Source organism: Suncus etruscus, chromosome 2 (assembly GCF_024139225.1).
Source record: "Suncus etruscus isolate mSunEtr1 chromosome 2, mSunEtr1.pri.cur, whole genome shotgun sequence".
Lineage (NCBI taxonomy): Eukaryota > Metazoa > Chordata > Mammalia > Eulipotyphla > Soricidae > Suncus > Suncus etruscus.
Genome location: NC_064849.1, coordinates 109,212,426 through 109,234,365, shown reverse-complemented (window position 1 = coordinate 109,234,365; position 21,940 = coordinate 109,212,426). Strand labels below are relative to the sequence as shown.

General features: G+C 35.7%; 1 protein-coding gene across 2 annotated transcripts in view; it reads right to left on the bottom strand.

Annotated features, from left to right (window-relative positions):
* PARP8 (poly(ADP-ribose) polymerase family member 8) overlaps positions 1 to 21,940 on the bottom strand; it is a 175,302-nt gene that overhangs the window by 89,214 nt on the left and 64,148 nt on the right. For both annotated transcript variants that reach the window (XM_049768368.1, XM_049768367.1), the window contains exon 4: positions 421 to 458. In XM_049768368.1, coding sequence (XP_049624325.1) covers positions 421 to 458 — 38 coding nt within the window. The remainder of the gene's footprint in view (positions 1 to 420; positions 459 to 21,940) is intronic.

Below are 21,940 nucleotides of genomic sequence, written 5' to 3'. Positions count from 1 at the left end.
CAACTCTCATTGCCTTCTCTAACCATTTCACAAACTGGGATTACTTTGGAATAATTTCATAGAATTATTGTGAGAATTTGATTGAAAAAATACTTAGAAAACAAAATTATTTTTAACAATGCAAGAAAATTAAAGTTGCAAAACCAACAAATAAGTCAACTTGGTGACTATTTTAACAGTAATGATATCATCTCTAGATTGATAACTGTAACGGAAACTTATGTAAACTACTTTCAGTAGGAAATTATTGAGGTTCTCTGAATGTACCTCAATTAAAAGAACTCTTCCTATAATTTAGGATCCTCCACTGCCCATCTTAAAGCTATATATTTGGTAATGTTTTACAACTCTTTATAAAAATGATTCAAAAAAGTTGTCACAAGATTATTTACAATAAAAGTGAAAAGAAGATCAACATACCTGGGTAATCTTCAGATACGTGTACTGAGTAGGACACACTGTTAAAAGAAAAAGAGAAGGTTTAAATTACCATGAAGGTTCATATGCTTAAAAATTTATGAACAAGGGCCAGAGAGATAGCATGGAGTTAGGGCTTTGCCTTGCATGCAGAAGGACAGTTGTTCGAATCCTGGCATCCCATGTGCCAGGAGCAATATCTGAGTGTAAAGTCAGAAATAACCCCTGAGGGGCCGGGCGGTGGTGCTAGAGGTAAGGTGCCTGCCTTGCCTGTGCTAGCCTAGGATGGACCGTGGTTCGATCCCCTGGTGTCCCATATGGTCCCCCCAAGCCAGGAGCGACTTCTGAGCGCATAGCCAGGAGTAACCCCCTGAGCGTCACCGGGTGTGGTCCAAAAACCAAAAAAAAAAAAAAAAAAGAAAGAAATAACCCCTGAGCGCAGCTGGGTGTGACCCAAAAACCAAAATAAAAATAAAAATTATGAACAAATTCCATGTTGCCCACTCATGTATAGAAATATTAAGTCTAAACCAAGAACATTCAAAGAGATTAAAACATTTTTGATATTTTATTTAAAACACATAGAGGTCTGAGAGACACTGTTCAAGAGTGCAAATTTGATTATGAAATGCCTATCTCCTAATCTTGGTAATTTAATACAGAACATTCTTCTAGCTCAGTAATGCCTAATAGTCCCTAATTTGTGATCATCTGTATAGTTTGAACCAATCTCACCCAAGTAATTTTTCTTTCATTACTCAGGGTTTATTCCTGGTTCTGCACTCAAGGACTATTCCTGTAGGTTCTTAGTGACTTTTTATGGAGGCAAGGGATTGAACAAGGGTCAACAGCAAGAAAGGCAAGTCCCTTTGTCCCTATCTCTCCAGGCTCTAAATCATCTTTCTTAAAAAATAAAAAACACACATATTGCTCTTATTTAAAATAAGTCAAGAATTTAGGCAATTATTTTTAATTCTGCTTTCTAAACTGTTGACTTAGCTTTTGAAATAAGTCCTTTAATTAAAAAAATTCACATATGACAGTATTACCAAGTTACTCATCAACCAATCTTTCATCATTGCTATATATATATTAAACTGTCCCCCTGCTCTCAGAAGGATTGTTGCTGTTTTAAAAATAATTTTAGTTATTTCAAAGCTCCCTTTCAATAACTCTTTGCATCTGTGTGAGGCAATCTTATATGACAAATGCAAATTTATCATATTGATTTGTTCTCTTTTCTATCTCTGTCAACTAGTAAGTAAGCCTCTTGAGTTAGAAGCATTAAATCACTTTATTCATATTTTTAGAAAAAAGGCAATCTATTTTAGAGCATGGCACACAGCACATTTACACATATTAGCCAACTGAATGGACCACCGGAGCTTCCACCTGTCAAAGAAAGTCAAAACTTAGTTTGTGTTCAGTTAACTTAAGACTGAAATGCAAAAAATAATAATTTTATTCTCTTGAAAGGAATACATGAGACAAAATATTTTGCAAAAGATTATTCATAAATAAAAAATTATATAACATATGAAAAATATCTGTCCTATATTTTAAAAGTAAAATGGTAAATTATGCCTGAACCTAATCCTGTAAAAAACTACATTAAATATGAATGGACTAACCACATTAAATTACGAGCAAAGATGGTCAGATATTTTTTTTTTTTATAATCAGGGTCAGAAAGACAGCTCAAAAGGACTGGAGTATGTATATTACATCAAACAATATCCAGAGTATGGAAAATGGCTCAGGTTCCACAGATCCACTGACACAGCCTGTGGGACTTTTGGTGGCCCCTGCATCATATTATGAAGGTGAGAACCAAACCAACAAGGTAAGTTAGCCAGGCTGAGAATCACCAGCAAGTGGATCTATTGTCACTGAGCACTACTGGAGATGTCCCACTTTAAAAAGTGCAATTTACAAAGATCAAAGTCAAATGGAATAAAGACCTTGATATCAGACATGAAAGCATAAGGTATATAGAAAAACACATAGGTAAAACACTCCATTGACAATGAAAACTAAAGACATCTTCAAGGAAGAAACAGAACTCTTTAAACAAGTTGAAGCAAAGATTCACAAATGGGACTATGTTATGACATAAGCTGAGAAGCTTCTGCACCTCAAAGAAAGTAATGGCTAGTATACAAAAGCCTCCCACAGAATGGGAGATGGGTATTCACCCAATACCCATCAAATAAAAGACTAATATGTAAGATACACAAGGTACTGACAGATCCTAACAAGAAAAAAATATATAATTCCATCAAAACTGGGGAGAACAAATGAACAATTTCTCAAAGAAAAATTACAAATGGCCCAAAAAGGCACATAAAGAAAATGGTTCCACATCACTAATTATCAGGGAGATGCAAATCAAAACAATGAGGTAGCATCTCACACCACAGAGACTGGCACACATCACAAAGAACAAAAAAAATCAGTGCTGACTGGAATGTGGGGAGAAAGGAACCCTCATTCACTGCTAGTGGGAATGCCGTCTAGTCCAAAGGTCATAGAAAACAATATGAAGATTCCTCAAAAAACTGGAAATTAAGCTCCCATTTGACCCCGTTATATCTTAGAAACTCAAAAAAGCAATACAAAAATCCCTTCCGCACACCTATATTCATTGCAGAACTATTTACAACAGCAAGACTCTGGAAACAACCAAGATGCCCTTCAACAGATGAATGGCTAAAGAAACTGTGGTACAGATACACAATGGAATATTATGCAGCCACGAGGAGAGACAAATCATGAAATTTTCCTAAAAGTGGATGTACATGGAATCTATTGTGGAATCTGAGTGAGATAAGTCAGAGGGAGAGAGATAGACACAGAATAGTTTCACTCCTCCATGGGTTTTAAGAAAAATCGAAGACATTGAAATAATTCCCAGAGATTAGGGGCCGGAAGGACCGGCTCAAGATATGAAGCTTACCACAAGAATGTTGAATGCAGTTAGAGAAATAACTATGCTGAGAACTATCATAACAATGTCAGTGAGTGAGGGACGTATAAAGCCTGTCTTAAATAGAGGCTAGGGTGTGGAGGGAGGAGATGGGTCATTTGTGATGGGAAAGTTGCAATGGTGAAGGGGGGATGTGTGTTCTTTTTATGACTGAAATCCAGCTACAATCACATTTGTAATCATGGTGTTTAAAGATATTTAAAAAAGAATCAAAAATTAAATAAAAAGTGCAATTTAAACTACCTCTAAGAGATTTACATTCCTTGTAGAAATAAAGAGAAATAGGGTATAGTGATACATGCTAACTATAAACCTGAGGAGAATGAACTATTAAATTAATGTCAAAGACTTCAAGCTACATCGAGATAATTCATCATGATAAAAGGATCCATTCATCAACGTAAAGGCATAACAATCATTATATGAGTGTGCACCCAATAATAGAACTTCAAAATACATGAAACATGAAAGTAAATGTGACAGCATTAAAGGGAGAAACAGGATGGCTCCATAATCATAGTTTGAAAAATTAATAGAACAAGAAACATCCCCCTGAAGACATGAAAAATGGAGAAAATCTGAAATTGACTTGCAGAAAAACGGCTACTATAGAATATCCTTTTCAACACCACCAGGTTTGTTCACCAAAGATCATACACTGGCAAACAATAGAATTCATGTGAATGGAAACATGGGTGGTCAGGGTACACCAGAGTTTATATCCTAACTTTCTTGCTCCAGTAAAAATGTATCTTTAGTTCCTTTAAAAAAAAAAAACTCTCTGCAACAATTAAGACATTTACCTTGCATATAGTTGACTCGGGGTTTCAATTCCTCGGTAACTCCATATGATACCCAACCATCACCAGGAGTGAAACCTAATCTCAGAATTAGGAACAAGCTCAGAGCACTGCTGGGATGTAGCCTCAAAACCCAACCCTACTCTCTCCTAAGCCCCAAATAAACAATAGCCCATTTTCTTTAGAGGTCAGTGGATGGTACTATGAAGTAGGATATTTCCTCCATATATATAAGGCCCTAGGTTTTTATCTCTATACTGGGGAAAAAAATAAGAACAACACACATTTTTTTTTATAGCCATTGCCTGTTGAATCTGAATAGGATCCTAGGGCCTCTGTGACTATGGCCACAAAACAGAAAAGAAGTCTCTAAAAACCACCAAGACTGAAGCAGCACAATAATCTTGGGCACTCTACAGCAAGGAAACATATATCTGGCCACTTGCACTTAAGTGCCAATTGGTTCTGAGAATTGCTGGAGTGTGGTGTAAATACAGGACCCCTTGATTCTAGTTTAGGAACCTCCCAACGCCCTCCACAAAAGAGGAAGGAAAAAAGATCATATTTGAAAAAAAAACTCTTCTTTGATTAATAATAAGCTATTGTGATTTGTCTAATATATCCAGGTTACTGAAAATGCTTCACTGATGAATTTATTCAAGAAGCATTTTTGGTAACCTAGCGGAAGCCAAACATTACACATTAATGCTGAATAAGAGTGAGTAGAAATAAAATCAGATTAATGAATTCAGAGAGAGAGAAGATAAAACAAGATAGATAGAAAGGGCAAGTCGCAATAGTTTGTTTTCCTTACTTTGGTTTTTAAGTATAGATTCGCATAAAGTTGTACATAGAATACAAGCAGTACGTGTATCCTTTCCTCAGTGATTAATCTTAAGTATCTACAGTACAATATAAAATCCAATGAAGTAGACCAGGCAGGAAGGTAATCCCCTTGGTAATGAATTTCAAGAAGACATAAAACTTAAGATGTGATCTGAAAAGGAGTTCCTGCACCTACCACCAGTTCCAGACATCAGCCTAAACCTAAATACAGGACTCCCTCAGGATAGGATTTGGCAGGAACATAGGTTTTACTAAGTAAGACTAAATAAAAGGAACCTACATAATTCAAAGTTCTTTTCCCTTGACAATACCCTAGCAACAATACTTTTTTTTTAATTTATTTAAACACCTTAATTACATACGTGATTGTGTTTGGGTTTCAGTCATGTAAAGAACACCACCCATCACCAGTGCAACATTCCCATCACCAATGTCCCAAGTCTCCCTTCTCCCCACCCGACCCCCGCCTGTACTCTAGACAGGCTCTCCATTTTCCTCATACATTCTCGTTATTAGAACAGTTCAAAATGTAGTTATTTCCCTAACTAAACTCATCACTCTTTGTGGTGAGCTTCCTGAGGTGAGCTGGAACTTCCAGCTCTTTTTTCTTTTGTGTCTGAAAATTATTATTACAAGGGTGTCTTTCATTTTTCTTAAAACCCATAGATGAGTGAGACCATTCTGCGTTTTTCTCTCTCTCTCTGACTTATTTCACTCAGCATAATAGATTCCGTGTACATCCATGTATAGGAAAATTTCATGACTTCATCTCTCCTGACAGCTGCATAATATTCCATTGTGTATATGTACCACAGTTTCTTTAGCCATTCGTCTGTTGAAGGGCATCTGGGTTGTTTCCAGAGTCTTGCTATGGTAAATAGTGCTGCAATGAATATAGGTGTAAGGAAGGGGTTTTTGTATTGTATTTTTGTGTTCCTAGGGTATATTTCTAGGAGTGGTATAGCTGGATCGTATGGGAGCTCGATTTCCAGTTTTTGGAGGAATCTCCATATCGCTTTCCATAAAGGTTGAACTAGACGGCATTCCCACCAGCAGTGGATAAGAGTTCCTTTCTCTCCACATCCCCGCCAACACTGCTTGTTCTCATTCTTTGTGATGTGTGCCAATCTCTGGGGTGTGAGGTGGTACCTCATAGTAAAGTGTCTGCAGTGTCATCTTTGCCAGAAACAGCCCTGTGCTCTCCATTTCAGAAATGTCCACAACCCATGCATTAGATGTGCGACTTTATGGTACACTTTATTTGGAGGTTACCTGCATCCCAACTTGGGATGCATAACACCTTTCTTTTATATTACAGGGCCTTCTCTTCTGTTCTCTAACTTCTTTCAAGTCCTGATCTCTGGGCATAAATCACCAAATGGCAACAACCAGGAAATCCATATTAGTATGAGTCCATATTTTTGACATTTCATCACAAGTGTATCAAGCACACAGTACTACAAATGCAGATACAGAAATACTTGATCTGGTATCTTCAATATCTTTCTTCTTTTACCCCCAAGCCCTTATAGCCAGGTAACCACTAATTGGATCCCCAGCTCTATCAATGTGCTATGCATTTTTTTCTAAAACAGAAATCACAGCAGATGATAAAAATAGTATTTTAAGGATGGATTTATATATTTTTAAAATGTGATAAGCAATAAAAAAGGTTGAAGAAATAGGTCAGATTGCAAAGCTATTGTAGTAATAAAATATGAGTAACTGTAAATGGGGAGGAAGGTAATGTTCAGGAAAGGGCAAGAACAAATGGCAGATGTTGGATCCCAGCCAAATGTCCAGCTTTGGGAATAACAGTCCTGGCTGAGAAGATAAAATAACTGTGGCTCAAATAAGCTAGGGGAAAACATACACTATGACCCCATATGAATTTATTTTTCCACAAATATTCTCTTATTCAGTTGGAATGTATTATGGGGAAATGACAATATTAATAATCAAGGCAAATCTTCATTTGGCAGTGTATTATGTGACAAAAGTCTGGAACCTGGCCAGAGATTATATTCAGCACTATGCTGAATTAATTCCCAATGGCCTACCATCTCATCCAACAACAGTTGGCTTCATATTTCATCAAAATCAATGTCTAAATCCAAAATGAAACCCTAATACATTCTCATGTCTATCTCCAATTAGGGAGCCTGTTATAGTTAGTGTTAAATAAACAGGGAATCAAACTCCCTCTTTAGCATGGCTCTTTAAGAAGCATAGGGAAAGTTATTCTACAGCCAGGCTTCAGTACGTTTTCAGTAAAAGTATGAGGAGCAAGATCTACCTTACAAGTGGGCTGTGATGATTTAATGGCCTAATAGCTGTAGAGCCTCCAGGATAATTCGAGACACATAGCAGTAGGTGCTGAGTAATTTTAGTCAGCTTCCAGCACAAGCAATGAAAATTTACAGAACTGAAATTTTACATGAACAAATGTCCTCTAGGGAATTCAATTTGCTAAAACAATCACAATAGATTACATTTATCAGAGTCCACAGCTAACATGGATGATTTTATTTTTCAGTTGTAATATCCTTATGATAGAAAGAGACATTCACATTCATGATCATAACTAATTTTTCAAATACAAAATAGAAAGCAAAGGCCCTACAAAATGATTCAGCAGGTCCTTGTGCTACAGCATTTCCTTGGTAGTATACCAGAAGGAAAATCACCAGGGCTGTAAAATTTGAATCAGTTTTACTGTGTGGCTTACAGAGTTCTGAGGGAAACAACCTAGTAGCAACAGACATGGGTGATTAAGCTGAAGGATCTAAAAGTACTGGGGAAAAAAAAAGATCCAAACTCAAACTCAAAAAGATTCAAGAGCAAAGTTAACACAAAATAAACATAAAACAGGCAGAATATAATGAAATCAATGTGAAAAAATATATATAAAATGAAAAATTACTAGAACCAATCTTTGATTTTTAATTCAGGCAAAAGATGACTTAAGATTTTTGGAATACATATTTTACAAGTTCATTGAACTGGGGCTCTAGAATGCCAGGTATGGCACTTGCCTCTCATGAGCCCCACCAGGAGTTATCCCTGAGCAAAAAGCTAGGAGTAAGTTCTGAACACTTCTGGGTCTGGCCCAAAAATAAAAACAAAAATACATATATACTGGATACAAAGAAACTCAGATCACTCTCTTTGTTTGATGTATACTCTAAGTACCATCAATATCAAATTCTCATCTTTACAAATTTAAAGCTAAAAATTAAATCATTTCTATTACCTCAGTAATTTTTAAATAAAATTATTCCACCCACTGTATTCCTCTTTATCTATCTATCTATCTATCTATCTATCTATCTATCTATCTATCTATCTATCTATCTATCTAAATTAACAAAAGTCCCTTAAAGATAATTCCTGGGGGCAGAAGTAGTGGTGCAGGGCATAAGACATCTGCCTTGCATGCGCTAGCCTAGGATGAACTGGTTCCATCCCCTGGCGTCCCATTGGTCCCCAAAACCTGAAGAGATATCTGAGCCCATAGCCAGGAGTAACCCGAGTGTCACTGAGTGTGGCCCAAAAATAAAAAACAAAAAAGATTCTGGGAAATTGGTGGTGAGATTCTTGCACTGGTGAAGGGGGGGGGGGTGTTCTTTACATGACTGTAATCATACAACTGCAATCATGTTTGTAATCCCGGTGTTTAAATAAAATTATATATATATATATATATTATTCCAAAAAATAAATGAAAAGATAATTCCTATATATTTGTTCATTATCTACTAATTCTCTAATTTGTTTATTTTAAGTTCTCTGATAAATTTTGTTTGGTTCTGGGGATTAAACCCAGAGACTCATAGGCTCTATCAACTAAACTATGCTTTAGTCTGTAACGTCACTCTTATAACTAAATTAACCCCTTACCTCTTTAGCATTCTACTATTGAAATCCTTGCAAAAAAATCTTAGCTGCAAAGCTCACAAATTTAAGGAAAGTCACAAATAATATTAACAACTGGGATCAAAGAGATCAGACATAATATAATGCACATAAACTTTGCAAATACCCACACCAGATAGATCTCAGCCACCGTATTTCTCTCACACTCACACTCACTCACACACACACACACACACACACACACACACACACAAACCAATAATGACAGGAGTAATACCTGAGCAAGATCCAGTAGTAAGCCCTAAAACAGTTGGGTGTGTCTGTCTCTTCCCCCACAAAAAATTAAGAAGGAAGTAATGGAAAATGGCATTTGTAACATAATAGAGAAGGAAATTTTGGAAAGGTAAGTTTAAGATCTAAAGACCTTAAAAATATATATACTGAATCAATGTATGATTTTTTTAAGTGAGCTCTATGCTTTGTGATTTTTCTGCCATCATCTAACTCAAGACTTCTGAATACTGAATTTATTTACCTTTTCAATAGCACTCTTTTACTTTTTGCTGGAAATCTTCACACCACCACTTCTACATAAACAACACTAAAAGTGAAAATAGTTCCATAATCTACTCCTCCTTTTACCTTAGTTTAGCAAATCTGTAGTTATACTTTGTGCTTTAACTTCAAGTAGAAATACTCTTCTGTAGAAATCTCAGCACCAGTGTCCTACCCCCCCCTTTTGGGGGGGGGGGTTGGGCAACACCCAGTGACGCTCAGCAGTTACTCCTAGCTATGTGCTCAGAAATCGCTCCTGGCTTAGGGGACGGGATCAGAACGCAGTCTGTCCTAGGTCAGCTTCGAGTGTCCTACTTTTTAACCACACCTTTTTATAACTTCTAGCACTCAATCCTCTTCCTTTCCTCTGACACCTTCAAATCCTCATGACTCTCTGTGTGTCACTCTGCACAGCTTCACCAGTCCCTCTTGTCTTTATTTCCGTGTGTGTGTGTGTGTGTGTGTGTGTGTGTGTGTGTGTGTGTGTGTGTGTGTGTGTAATCCTAAATATTTCCTACATACAACCTTCAATTCTTTCATTTAACAGCCTCAACCCCTGATCTGTTATACACACTATTTACCTAATCTACAAATGCCACACAAAGAAAAAATCATTTAATGAGTCTGAGAAGCGAGATCTCGGCTCTCAGTGCTGCTGAGAATGACTGTGGAGCAAAGAGGCTCAATGTTAGTGTTCACAACTTTGTTCAGTGACCTTAAAGACTACTCTTCAAGTTATTTGTTTTTTCAATTATTTTTGTCAAACCTTCATGACTTTTCAACATTGTCTAACAACCTGTTCTTATTGTCCACATTAGATGAAATAGATTTTGCTAGGGTTCCTCTATAGAGCCAACCTCAGTTCTCTTTCCAATAAGCATCTATAAACTCATACTTTTCTTGTTCTCAAGTAGAAGGAAATATCTATTCCTTCACTCCAGACTAATTGTTTTACTTGATAAAAGATCCCATGAACCATGAAGTGTTGGAAACCTTTTACCATTAATTTATTCTAGCAATATCATAATCTGGAAATAAACATGTAACTGTGAAAGTATGAAAAAGATTTATCCAAAAAGATATTAGAAGTAGGGGCCAGAGTGATGACGCAGCAACAGAGCATTTTGCCTTGCATGTGGCTGACCCAGGACGGTCCTAGGTTCAATCCCATTGTCCCATATGGTTCCCTAAGCCAGGAGTGATTTCTCAGCACATAGCCAGGAGTAACCCGAGCATCACCAGTGTGGCCCCCCAAAATATATATGTATATATTATAAGTATATCATATATGTATATTTTAGAAGTAACCATACATATGATGGAGATACTCTAAAAAGCAAAATACCAAGAATGAGATTATAAAGCTATAACATACACACAATATAACACAAAAGTTATAGTGAGAAAGAAATGATAGCTATTTCTAATATTCACCTATTTTAACTGTTTCAACCCTTTTTGTAACTGTGTCAATGCATATCAACTGTAAATATACAGTAGCAGAAATATGGCTTGAAAAATAATGACAAATTTTAATAGCTGTTACCTCTTAATTTTTAGATTATAAGAATTCTATTCTATGGCTGTCTAATATGTTCTAATTTTATTATTTTAAAAGTACATATTGTATTTAAAAATTTAGAAATGTTTAAAAGTTGCCCTTTACTTTGCAGCCTTTACTAATAATCATCCTTTCTTATTGATAAAATGAAGTTATTACAAAGAGTATCTCTAGCCATCCTCACTGCCGATGCACACACAGATTGGCTTCCCCTTTTTGTCTCCCATAAAATCTATTCTTCAGGTTATCAATAGCCTTTTCATGTATTTCTTTTATTACAAGAGTTTTCATGCACTTTTTAATAAAAACAGACATTATGAAGCCCTCCATATATGGGTCCTTAACTCTACATGTTTCTGGTCTTTTCTAACTTCAAAAGATGCTCATCTAAATCTCAAAATTTCAAATATGTTTGCTTGATTTTCGTATTTCAAAAAACAAACCCTTGTAGACTGCTCTATATTTTTCAACATAAGCAATATCAACTAAATCCATTAACCCCTTTTGATTACTCATGAGCAGGAGACTCAAAATGTTGTATCTCCAAATCATACAGGCTTCTTTGGTGACCACATCCCTGGTTCTGTTCTAATTATTCCTGGAACATTCAGGAGACCATATGGGTGGCAAGAATAGAATCTGACTGCCAGAGATAGAACCTTGTTGGCTAGGTGCAAGGCTAACGCCCTTCTGTATATACTATCTCTCTGGCCCCAGGCAGCTTCTCTTATATTTACATTGTTAAGAGATTATTCCAAAGCAAATTAAGTACAATACAAAACAAGCAGAACTCTTAACCTTCTTCAACATTAATTTTCTATTGGGTAAATATCAAGAAGCTCAGAGGAGCAGCTCCTGTTAGGAATATAGATCTATTTCTATTTACCTCTTGGCTATATCAGGGCACAAGCTTCTTGGTAAAATTTTGTGTCAGGAAATATTAGAGCTAAAATAGAATCTGGAAACAGGCATTTCTAGAAAGAATCCTGAGTGATAATACTAAAGGTGGGTTCTGAATCTTTTCCAAAATATATCCTCCATCTACAGTATAAATTCTTAACTCATTATGTCTTCCACGATTCCACATGATCTGTCTTCATGATGTTCCCACAATTATCTGACCAGTCAAACACTGGCAAATACCAAGACCTTAGCTTATTGCTATTTTAAAATTTTATCCTTCCTGGAACAGGTACATATTTAAAAAAAAATAAAAATGAATGTTCAAAATTGAATTTTTAAATCTACTTTGCCATTAACTGTTTGACTGAGGTTAGATACTTAACCAGTTTCTGCCTTCAGTTCCCCTCATCTGAAGTATCTGAGACACTGTAAGAATAATTAAGGAAAAGGGGCCGGAGAGATAGCTTGGAAGTAAGGCGTTTGTCTTGCATGCAGAAAGACAGTGCTTTGAATCCTGGCATTCCATATGGTCCCCAGGAGCTATTTCTGAGTGTATGGCCAGGAGGAACCCGAGTGCTGCAAGTGTGACCCAATAACCAAAATAAAAAAATAGTCAAGAAAAAATGTGAACAGGGTAATCAATAATCTTCATTAACAATATTATCATTACTTCTTTATAAAGACTTACTACCCCGGAACACTCCCTCTATTCACTCTTCCCTCAAGATTCAATTTCAAAAGAATTTTTCTATGGACTTTTTCTATCAACCTAAGCTTCTTTAGTTATTCCTTATCCCATGCCTCCATTCACCTTGATAGCCAGTGACTGTCATCTCCAAAAAAGATCATTCTAAACTGTCACAGTAATTCATAAGTCAATAAATAAGTTTTGACTAAAAAGAACAAAAGTTATCTTTTTAAAAAAGGAATAAAGGACATTACAAATTGTCCTTGGCAGATTACCTAGTACTAAATTTTTGAATTATAAAAAAACAACTAGTAGTAGTCGCCAGTTCATTCACCCTTGGGGAATTACATGACCACATATGAGTGACCCAACTTTTCACCAGTCTCTTTCCAGTGTACATATTATACAACAAATATGGCAGGTTCTGAAAATTCAGCTCACATAAAATTCTATTTTCTAATATTATGATTAGGGTGATATTTGTACTATTTCCAGTCCCAATAGTTTGAGTTACAATTCAATCACACAGGAGTCAGAGAGATAGCACAGCATTAGAGCATTTGCCTAGCATGCAGCCATTCAAGGCAGACAGTAGTTCGAATCCCAGCATCCTATATGGTCCCCCATGCCTGCCAGAAGTGATTTCTGAGCGCAGAGCCAGGAGTAACTCGAGTGCCTCCAGGTGTAACCCAAAAAAAAAAAAACAAAAAAAAAGAAAAAAAAATATTCAACCACACAACCTAGGAAAATATCACAAAAATACTCAAAAAATTGAGGAAACTGAGGCATCAGTTCTTTTAAATGCAAAAAATTACAAATTTTAGCATTTAAGACTGATTTTATGAGGGAAGGGATTTGGGGCTATATAGAGTAGGATCATCTAATACAAGGTAAATGTGTTAACCCTGTTTCTCACTCTCTATCCCAGAATATCAAATTGAGAGTAGTTTACTTGTTTACTTGCCTAGAGAGCATAGCATTTTAAACCGTAAGTTAAACTACTCTGTGTGTGAATGTGTGTGCATGTTTACCAGTAATTCCACTCAGGACATTGTATATCAATGCAAATCCTCTGCTACTGAACTCTCATCTCTCACCTCCGCTATTTCTGTAATGAAAGTACTACATGAGAAATGTTAGTTCTAAATAGAAAATGAAGGCGGTATAAACAATGTTTGAGTGCTAAACTTTTGCACCATTATAGATTTTAAGCAAGTTATAAGCAGACTTTACTCAAGAACTCTAATGACAAATGTAACAAATATCTATCCTGTCTTTTGGAACCTCTACATGAAAACAACCAAACTAAGCTCTTATGATAAAAGAAAGACTTGATCTTATCCAACAGTAAAATAAATTCATGAAAGCCAACATTTAAATTTCCCTTTTCAAAGATAATGAGGTGATGATCTTTGCCCTATATATATTAAATTAGTTGCTTAATAATATTAATGTTCTGCTTTTCAAAACATTTCTTCTAATGGGATCCAAAAAGTAATAAAAGCATTGGATTTTAAAGTGACAGAATCAGTGACTTCTATGCTTACGAGGACAAAATAGTTCAAATGATTATACTTCTAAGTAAGACATAATCTCAAAAGGAATAAAACTTAATATATATACTTATTGACTCTTGTATTTGGGTACAGCAGTGTAAAATACAGATTTTTCTCGTATTATATAAGTTGTTTTATTTCTTTCATTCTTAAATCATAATCCAAAGGTGGAAGTTAAAAAATAGTATGCATCAGTCACCCATCACTGATAACTATACTAGTTATATAGAAATAATTCCACAATTCCTCCACAAAGGTTTGATATCTGAGTTTTTATTCTTTATACTCCGTATAACTAAGTTAACACACCTGTGATAAACATGCACAAAGTGTTGATGTCTTTACCTTCACTTCTATGTTCAAGTTCCATGTTCTATGTGTCATTTCTATGTTCAAGTTATAAACAGTTATTAAAATTTTATAGCTGCTACAAACATACCAAGGCTGCAAAACTATCCTTGATGGAACTTTCCATAATTGACTAAAGTAAAGTTTGTTAAGAACATGTTTAAAAATAAAACTATACATATTCAGAGAAAAAATTTAGACAAATATTATTCTACTACTTCAACTTTCTCAAAAGTTTAAAAAACCAATTACTTATTAAAGATAATTTATTAGTGGAATAATAAGCACAATATTTTAGATGAAGCGTAGCAAGAATTTGGAGGGTTGGGAAGAAGTTACTGGCAGTGTCATTTAGTCATATTTCCAGGCTCTCATACATATTTTGTAATTAAAAAAAACCTATTAGGCACCATAATAACCAGGTTGTTCATAAGAGTTTCAGTTATACAATGCTCCAACACCCCTAGTGTGACCTTCCTTCCCTCCACTAATGTTCCCAGGTTCACTCCAATCTTACAGCCTGTCTCCACAGCAGGCACATTTTTAAGTTTAGTTATTTTAGTTTTGGTTTCTTCTTACAGTGCTGTTGGCTCTGTGGTCAAAGTGGATCAAAGACCTTGAGATCAGACCAGAGTCCATAAAATATATTAGGAAAATATGGGCAGAATCTCCAAGATTTGGACATCAAAGTTATTTTCAATTATATAATTCTACTGGCAAAGGCAACAGAAGAAAATAAATGAGACTACATTAAATTAAAGAGCTTCTACACGACAAAAGAATTACTGACTAAAACAATCCTTAAAACTCTTGAAAAGTTTATTTATCTCATCCCCCTTGTCTTTATCAGGGCTCTGACTTTTATCGGTGCTCCAAAAAAAATAACTGTTTGCAGTTAAGCATGGCATGTTTCCTTTTCCCTGAATTCATTCTCTTCTTCCTACCTTTTTTACCTTGTTAACTCATTATAGCCTTCAGATCTCAACCCAGCTGGCATCTCTTAGAAAAAAAAATACTGATAGCCTTTCAGAGACTTGGATAGATCTTGTGATGGAAAAGTTTTAGTTTGTAATTACATACATCCTCCATTAAATCCATAAGATTAGAAGGCGCCTCTGTTTTCTTCAATTTTATATCTCCAGGAACTACCATATATCTGGCACATGGCAGAAACACTGTAATTATCTGTAGAATGAATGTTTATGAACAATGTAAAGTTCTTTGATCATCCAACTCAAAATAACCTTCCTCAGAACTTTACTTAGCAAGCATGAAATAGTTACTACCTAAAAACCAGGGACTGTAGCATATGGACCTGAGAAATTTAAACAGGCTAACCTCTGCCTGCTTATTTGTTAAATGAGATATCTACTTCCACCTATTGTAAAAGAAAAATTGCAAGAAAGGTGATATGTCAGAGAAAGCCACTTATGTAACAAGTAGAAATGATTTAAATTCTTCTGCTCTCCAAAATTTAAGAAAAAGAAGCACAATAAACCCACAAGGCTTCTTTCCTTTCTCACTTCATCCACTCAGGATTCTGTAGGAGAATCCATCTTCCAGGCAGAGAGGAGAAAAGACCAATCAGGAGCTACTGATACTGTAGCTAAGGTAGCTCTATACCCTTCAAAGGGTATTGGAATAAGCCTGAAGAATTTTACTAAGAGTACTGAGAAGACACTCACTCTTCCTGAACATGAGTGACAAAATCTATAACCCATTTCTGCTGTGTTTTTTAACACCTTCTAAGCAGAGAAAGCAGAGCTTCAAAAGGCTCAGAGATGAATGCAGAGCCCAGATCAAGCTAAAACCAATCTTACTATCAATGAACTTTTATTAAATGAGCAAATATTACAGTTGAAACTAGCATAAAATATAGTTGGTTTTACACTTAAAATTACTCTAACATACAGACACATTAACACTGCTTCAGGTATTTTTGTTTTGGTGTGTGCTGTTTTTTTTATTTGTTTGGTGGTCACACCCAGTAATGCTCAGGGCTTAGTCCTAGCTTTGCACTTAGAGACCACTCCTGGGGGAAGTTGAGGGGCCACATAGGGTGCTGGGGCTTAAACCTGGGTCAGTCACATTCAGCTATGCTCGTTCCCTGCTGCACTATTGCTCCAGCCCCATCTTGAGATACTTTAAAGATTAACAAGTCACATAAATTAAAAATAAAACACAAGGCAGGTGAGATAGTACAGGGGCTAGGGCACTAGCCTTGCACAAAGCAGGGTTGGGCTTAATCCCCTGCACCACATGCAGAGGTCTCCAACTCAATTTACCTGGGGGTCGCAGGAGGCAAAATCGGAGTAATCCTTGAGTGCAACGTCAGTAGTAAGCCTTGAATTTTGAAGGGTGTGACCCAAACAACTAAAACAAAACAGAGCAAAAAAAGATCCCTCTAGAGCAGGGCCACAAAATGTTGTATGGAGGGCAGCAAACGGCCCGCGGGTCGTGAGTTTGAGACCCCTGAGTGTCCTGATCTTAGCCAGGAGTGATCCTTGAATGGAAAGCCAAGAATAAGCCCTAAGCACAGCCAGATATGGCCCAAAGCACAAACAAGAAAATGTTTTAATGTTGTGATTTATGTCAAATTATTCTGGAAAATACACTTGTGAATTATCTACAGATCTTAGTAATACCCATGAAATTTATAGAGCCTAAAAACTTGTAACCTACAATACTGTAACAAATTAGACATCATCCCAACTAATGTTACAAGGGCACAGATATTACTATTTTTCTATTCATCATTGAAAAGTCATTTTTATTAAAGTATTCAACATTTTTCTCATCTTTGAAGGGTAGAGGATACCAACAGTGTTCACAGCTTACTACTGTGCTGAGAGGTCATTGTGGTGGGGCTCCTGGAAACATGGGATACTGAGGATCAAACTTGGATCAGCCTCAGGAAAGGAAAGTACCTTGCCTGCTGTACTGTCTCTCCAGCCCCATATTTTTCTTTGTAGTTAAAATTATGTTATACTTCCAACCCCTTAAAAACATTTTTTACTATTTTCAGTACTTTATCTATATTAATTCATGTCAGAAAACTCTAGTTCTATCCACTGCTTTTCTTGCTTGTTTCATTTTTAGAATACAGCCTAAGAGAAGGTAAGCAACTAAATCAGAAGTCGCAATGCTTAGAAACCACACAAAAATATTTTAAATGCCTACTGAAATCAATTAGCCTTTCACTCTTCAAGCTTTTGGAAATGATTTCTTCTCACAAGATTATTGTAGAAAGTGTAATTATTGGAAAATAAAGTACTGTATTTAAATTTGACATATTTTGAGTACAAAGTTAACTGATCACTAAAAATTCAATTAGCAAATGAAATTCACACTTATGCAATACAGAAATAGCCATGTAAATGGTTTTACCAAAGGAAAGATGGCAGCTTAACAAAAGCTACCATTATATACCACAGTTTTAAAGTTATATCTAAACATTTATCAATGTGTCAGAACTGAAAACTAAGTAAAGTTTTGCTGTGGAAGCAAGAATTTTATCAAGGCATACTGTGTGCCTTAAATTCGATAAAGATAAAATTTTGCCTTTTATTACAATATTGGTGGAATAGGAAAACAGTATAAATCAGGAAAAATAACACTAGATGAGGATTTCACTGATAATGGCATGTAGCGAAGCAAGGCAAGGGACTGGCAATGTCCAATGAAAACAAGCCTCTAGATAGCTCTGACCACGGACCTGAAGCTACCAAGTTAGGGAAGTGAAAGATATGAAGGGTGTAGGGCTGGAGTGGTAGGTATGGGGTAATTGCACATTGGTGGTAGGTGTACTATGGTAACACTGTACCCTCAAAACACACATTCCCTCTCTTATAGACTATTGACTCAAAGACAGCACAGCAGTTAACTGCTATTGTTGATCTACCTGCAATTCTGCTATTTTGAGCTAGTTTCTAATAGATGTATATAAATGTTTCCATTTTGTAGGCATTGCTTTATAAAATAAAAGCGAACATTTCAAAACAGCATTTAATGTTCACTGATCCCTCCAGAATAATGAAATGCCTAATGAGCTGTCTTCACCTTTCTTGACTACATAGTTACTTTCAGTAAGAATTTGTCCTCTTTTTTACCAGAATATTTTTGTTAAACAAATTAATAGTGTACTAAAGCTATATTTTAACTATAACAGGTAAGAATAATTTTTGCTAAACAAATAACAAGCAACTATTGAAGTAAGATAGGAATTGACTATATGTAGAATTAAAAACACAAATACCTGGGCCAGAGAGATAGCACAGCGGCCTTTGCCTTGCAAGCAGCGGATCCAAGACCTAAGATGGTTGGTTCCAATCCTGGCGTCCCATATGCCCCGTGCTTGCCAGGAGCTATTTCTGAGCAGACAACCAGGAGTAACCCCTGAGCACCGCCAGGTGTGACCCAAAAACAAACAAAAAACAAACACAAACAAAAAGCACAAATACCTGCCTGGCTTTTACCACTCTAGAGAAGCCTGTGCTCACTCTTAAATATCTATTTCTCTTTTTCTCCCATCACATTGCTCTAAATAAATTTTTCAATTAGAAATATTTTACTTCACTTAAAAAAAAATTCCCTCCCAGAAAAAATGCCCTCGACCTTGGTCGATATGTTTCTAATTGAGAAAGGCAATGACATTTCTAGAAGGCCAAGAACAAGAAACCCAACAAATATTGGGAGATGGGTTTTGTAAGTTCTAAAGTTGAAAGGCTTTTGAGAGTTTCTTGGTTCTGTTTTTCTAGTGTAGGAATCAAATAAGAAAGGACTTTCCAAGATTCCAAAGCTTATTCTGTCTCACCAACTCATAATACGAGATTTGCCAACTCAAGAAGTCCTTATATCCAATTAATACTTCTGCAGTGTTTTCAATGAACAATTACCTTGGGGAATGATTTATAATAACAGGAGGCAGACTATAAGGAAAAATTGTCAAAAAATTGAAAATGGGCAAAAAAAAAAGCTGCAAGGAATTTTTCCATTGGGATGATAAGCATTCTCCAATGGAACTTGCAAAAATATCTCATTCTAAGGGAGATTTTCTGATTGCCTCAGCTATTTTTCTACACTGTAGGGTTAAAGGCTAAGTTCTGAAAAATTTCATCATAATTCAAATAATTCTAATTTAGTATTACTAATGAAGGTTTTTCCTAGTAGGATATTTTCAAAATTAATTGTCTGTGCCTCCAACTAATATTTAAACCAATTCTCGTAGGCAAGAAAAAGAAAAGTTCTATAATTGTTAAATGACTCATTTCAAATGAATTTAGTGCTAAAGTCATTAAGTCATTTCTGTAAATATGGTGAGCTTTAGTGAAAACATTTTTGTGTTTTTGAAAAGCTCAAAAATAAGGCCTTATTAAATAAATAATGATATATCTATTAGAAAGCCTTGGTAGCCAATGAAAGGGAATACAAAAGTAACCTCATGAAGATCTGAATGCATCGTGTTAAAAATTTAGATTTTTATGGCCAGGGAGATGGCTCACAGATCTGGATTACATGCTCTCAACTAGAAAGTAGTCTAATAGTTGGCCCTTCATGGCTCCTAAGCACCTAAAGAAGCACATTCTGAATACCAAGCCCAGAATAGCCCTTGAGTGACCACCCCAAATTATGTTTTTATTTATTTATCTAAAAGTCGATTTGCAGTTGGAAAGAGGTTTGTGAGAGACATACTTTGGAGGAGTTTGGATTCTTGATTCATTGTTGTTATTTATGTATTTTTGAAATTTTTCTAGAATAACTTTATTAAGAGTAAAAAATGTTTATTGAGGGGAAAATAATTTAAATTAAAAATGCTTCACAAATCATAGGAGCTAGCTCTAATGTAAGCTTATGATTCAAACTATATTAAATTTTTTTTTGGTTTTTGTGCCATACCCGGTGACGCTTAGGGTTTATTCCTGGCTATGCACTCAGAAATCTTCCCTGGCTTGGGGGACCATATGGGACGCTGGGGTATCAAACCACCATCACTCCGACCCCAAACTGTATTAATTTTTAAGCTTGCAAAGGGGCTTGGGGATGCATAGAAGGAGGGAACCATGGGTCGCTGATGTGAGAAAGATGGCAGCAGTGGTTGTTTTCTGGTTGGAACACTGTGTGACTGAAACTCTGTCATTAATAACTTTGTATGTCATGGAGCCTGATATATTTTAAATCATTTCACAATTCAAGTGAGAGTATGTTCACTTATTAAATGAGAAAACCTTTCTTTTTTTTTTTTTTTTTTTTTGGTTTTTCGGGCCACACACATTTAATGCTCAGGGGTTACTCCTGGCTAAGGCTCAGAAATTGCCCCTGGCTTGGGGGGACCATATGGGACGCCGGGGAATCGAACCGAGGTCCTGATCCTTGGCTAGCGCTTGCAAGGCAGACACCTTACCTCTAGCGCCACCTCGCCGGCCCCGAGAAAACCTTTCTAAGTCAGTCTTCAGGTTAGATTCTTACTATACTTTTTGAATGAGTTTACATTAATTCTTTCTCAAGTCCTCATCAACTTTTTCTTCAGGGAATCTTCAACATGACTCAGACAAAGCTAAGTACTATTACCAAAATCTGTCAAAATGCCCTATACTAACCTTTATACAATTTTAGTTATAAATTGACTTGCTATCTAATTAATGTTTCTCTCACTAGATCGAATAATTTCTCTGTATCTTGTTAAGTACTGTGATTCATATAGGTACATGCTGTAGCCTTAGAGATTCTCAAAATATATGTCTAGTTCCTTTTCAGGTGTACTGACTGACTTTTAAAATATGTTAGTATAAGTGTATGTCTTATCAAAGATAAACAACCTAAATCTCATTAACTTAAAGTCTATTTATAACTCTGATGATTGGAGACAAATAACACTTGCCTTCCCTTATGGAATGTTTTTCATATATACAATATTTAGTCTATTGATTGAATGCATACAACAAATCATTGTAATGGAATTTTATTGCATTCCATGATGTTTCAAAATTAGAACAAAGGAGTCACATTTTCTATATTTATATATTACGTGCAGTGAATTGAAGTATATTCATCGATAATTCAATATACCCCAAATCAGGTAAATAATACACTTGATATTTGCAACACTGATTATAAAATATGAGCAAATAGCAAAGGGCATTTGAAGGTCTTAAAACTTCAATATTTGCAGGTCATGTAAATATATTTTAAAAATTACAGAAATTATTCTGCTCAGATAGCTCCCCAAGAGTCAAATAAATGTACACCAGAAACCCATTATACCCCGACCACAGAAAAAAGCAAACATCAATCTAGCTTTAAAAAATGTTCTTTCAGACACTACAAACACTTTTGTTCGTGATGAATTTCTACCTACCAATACAGTATAGTGGTACTAATGATACTTCAGTGTCTTGAATACAAATT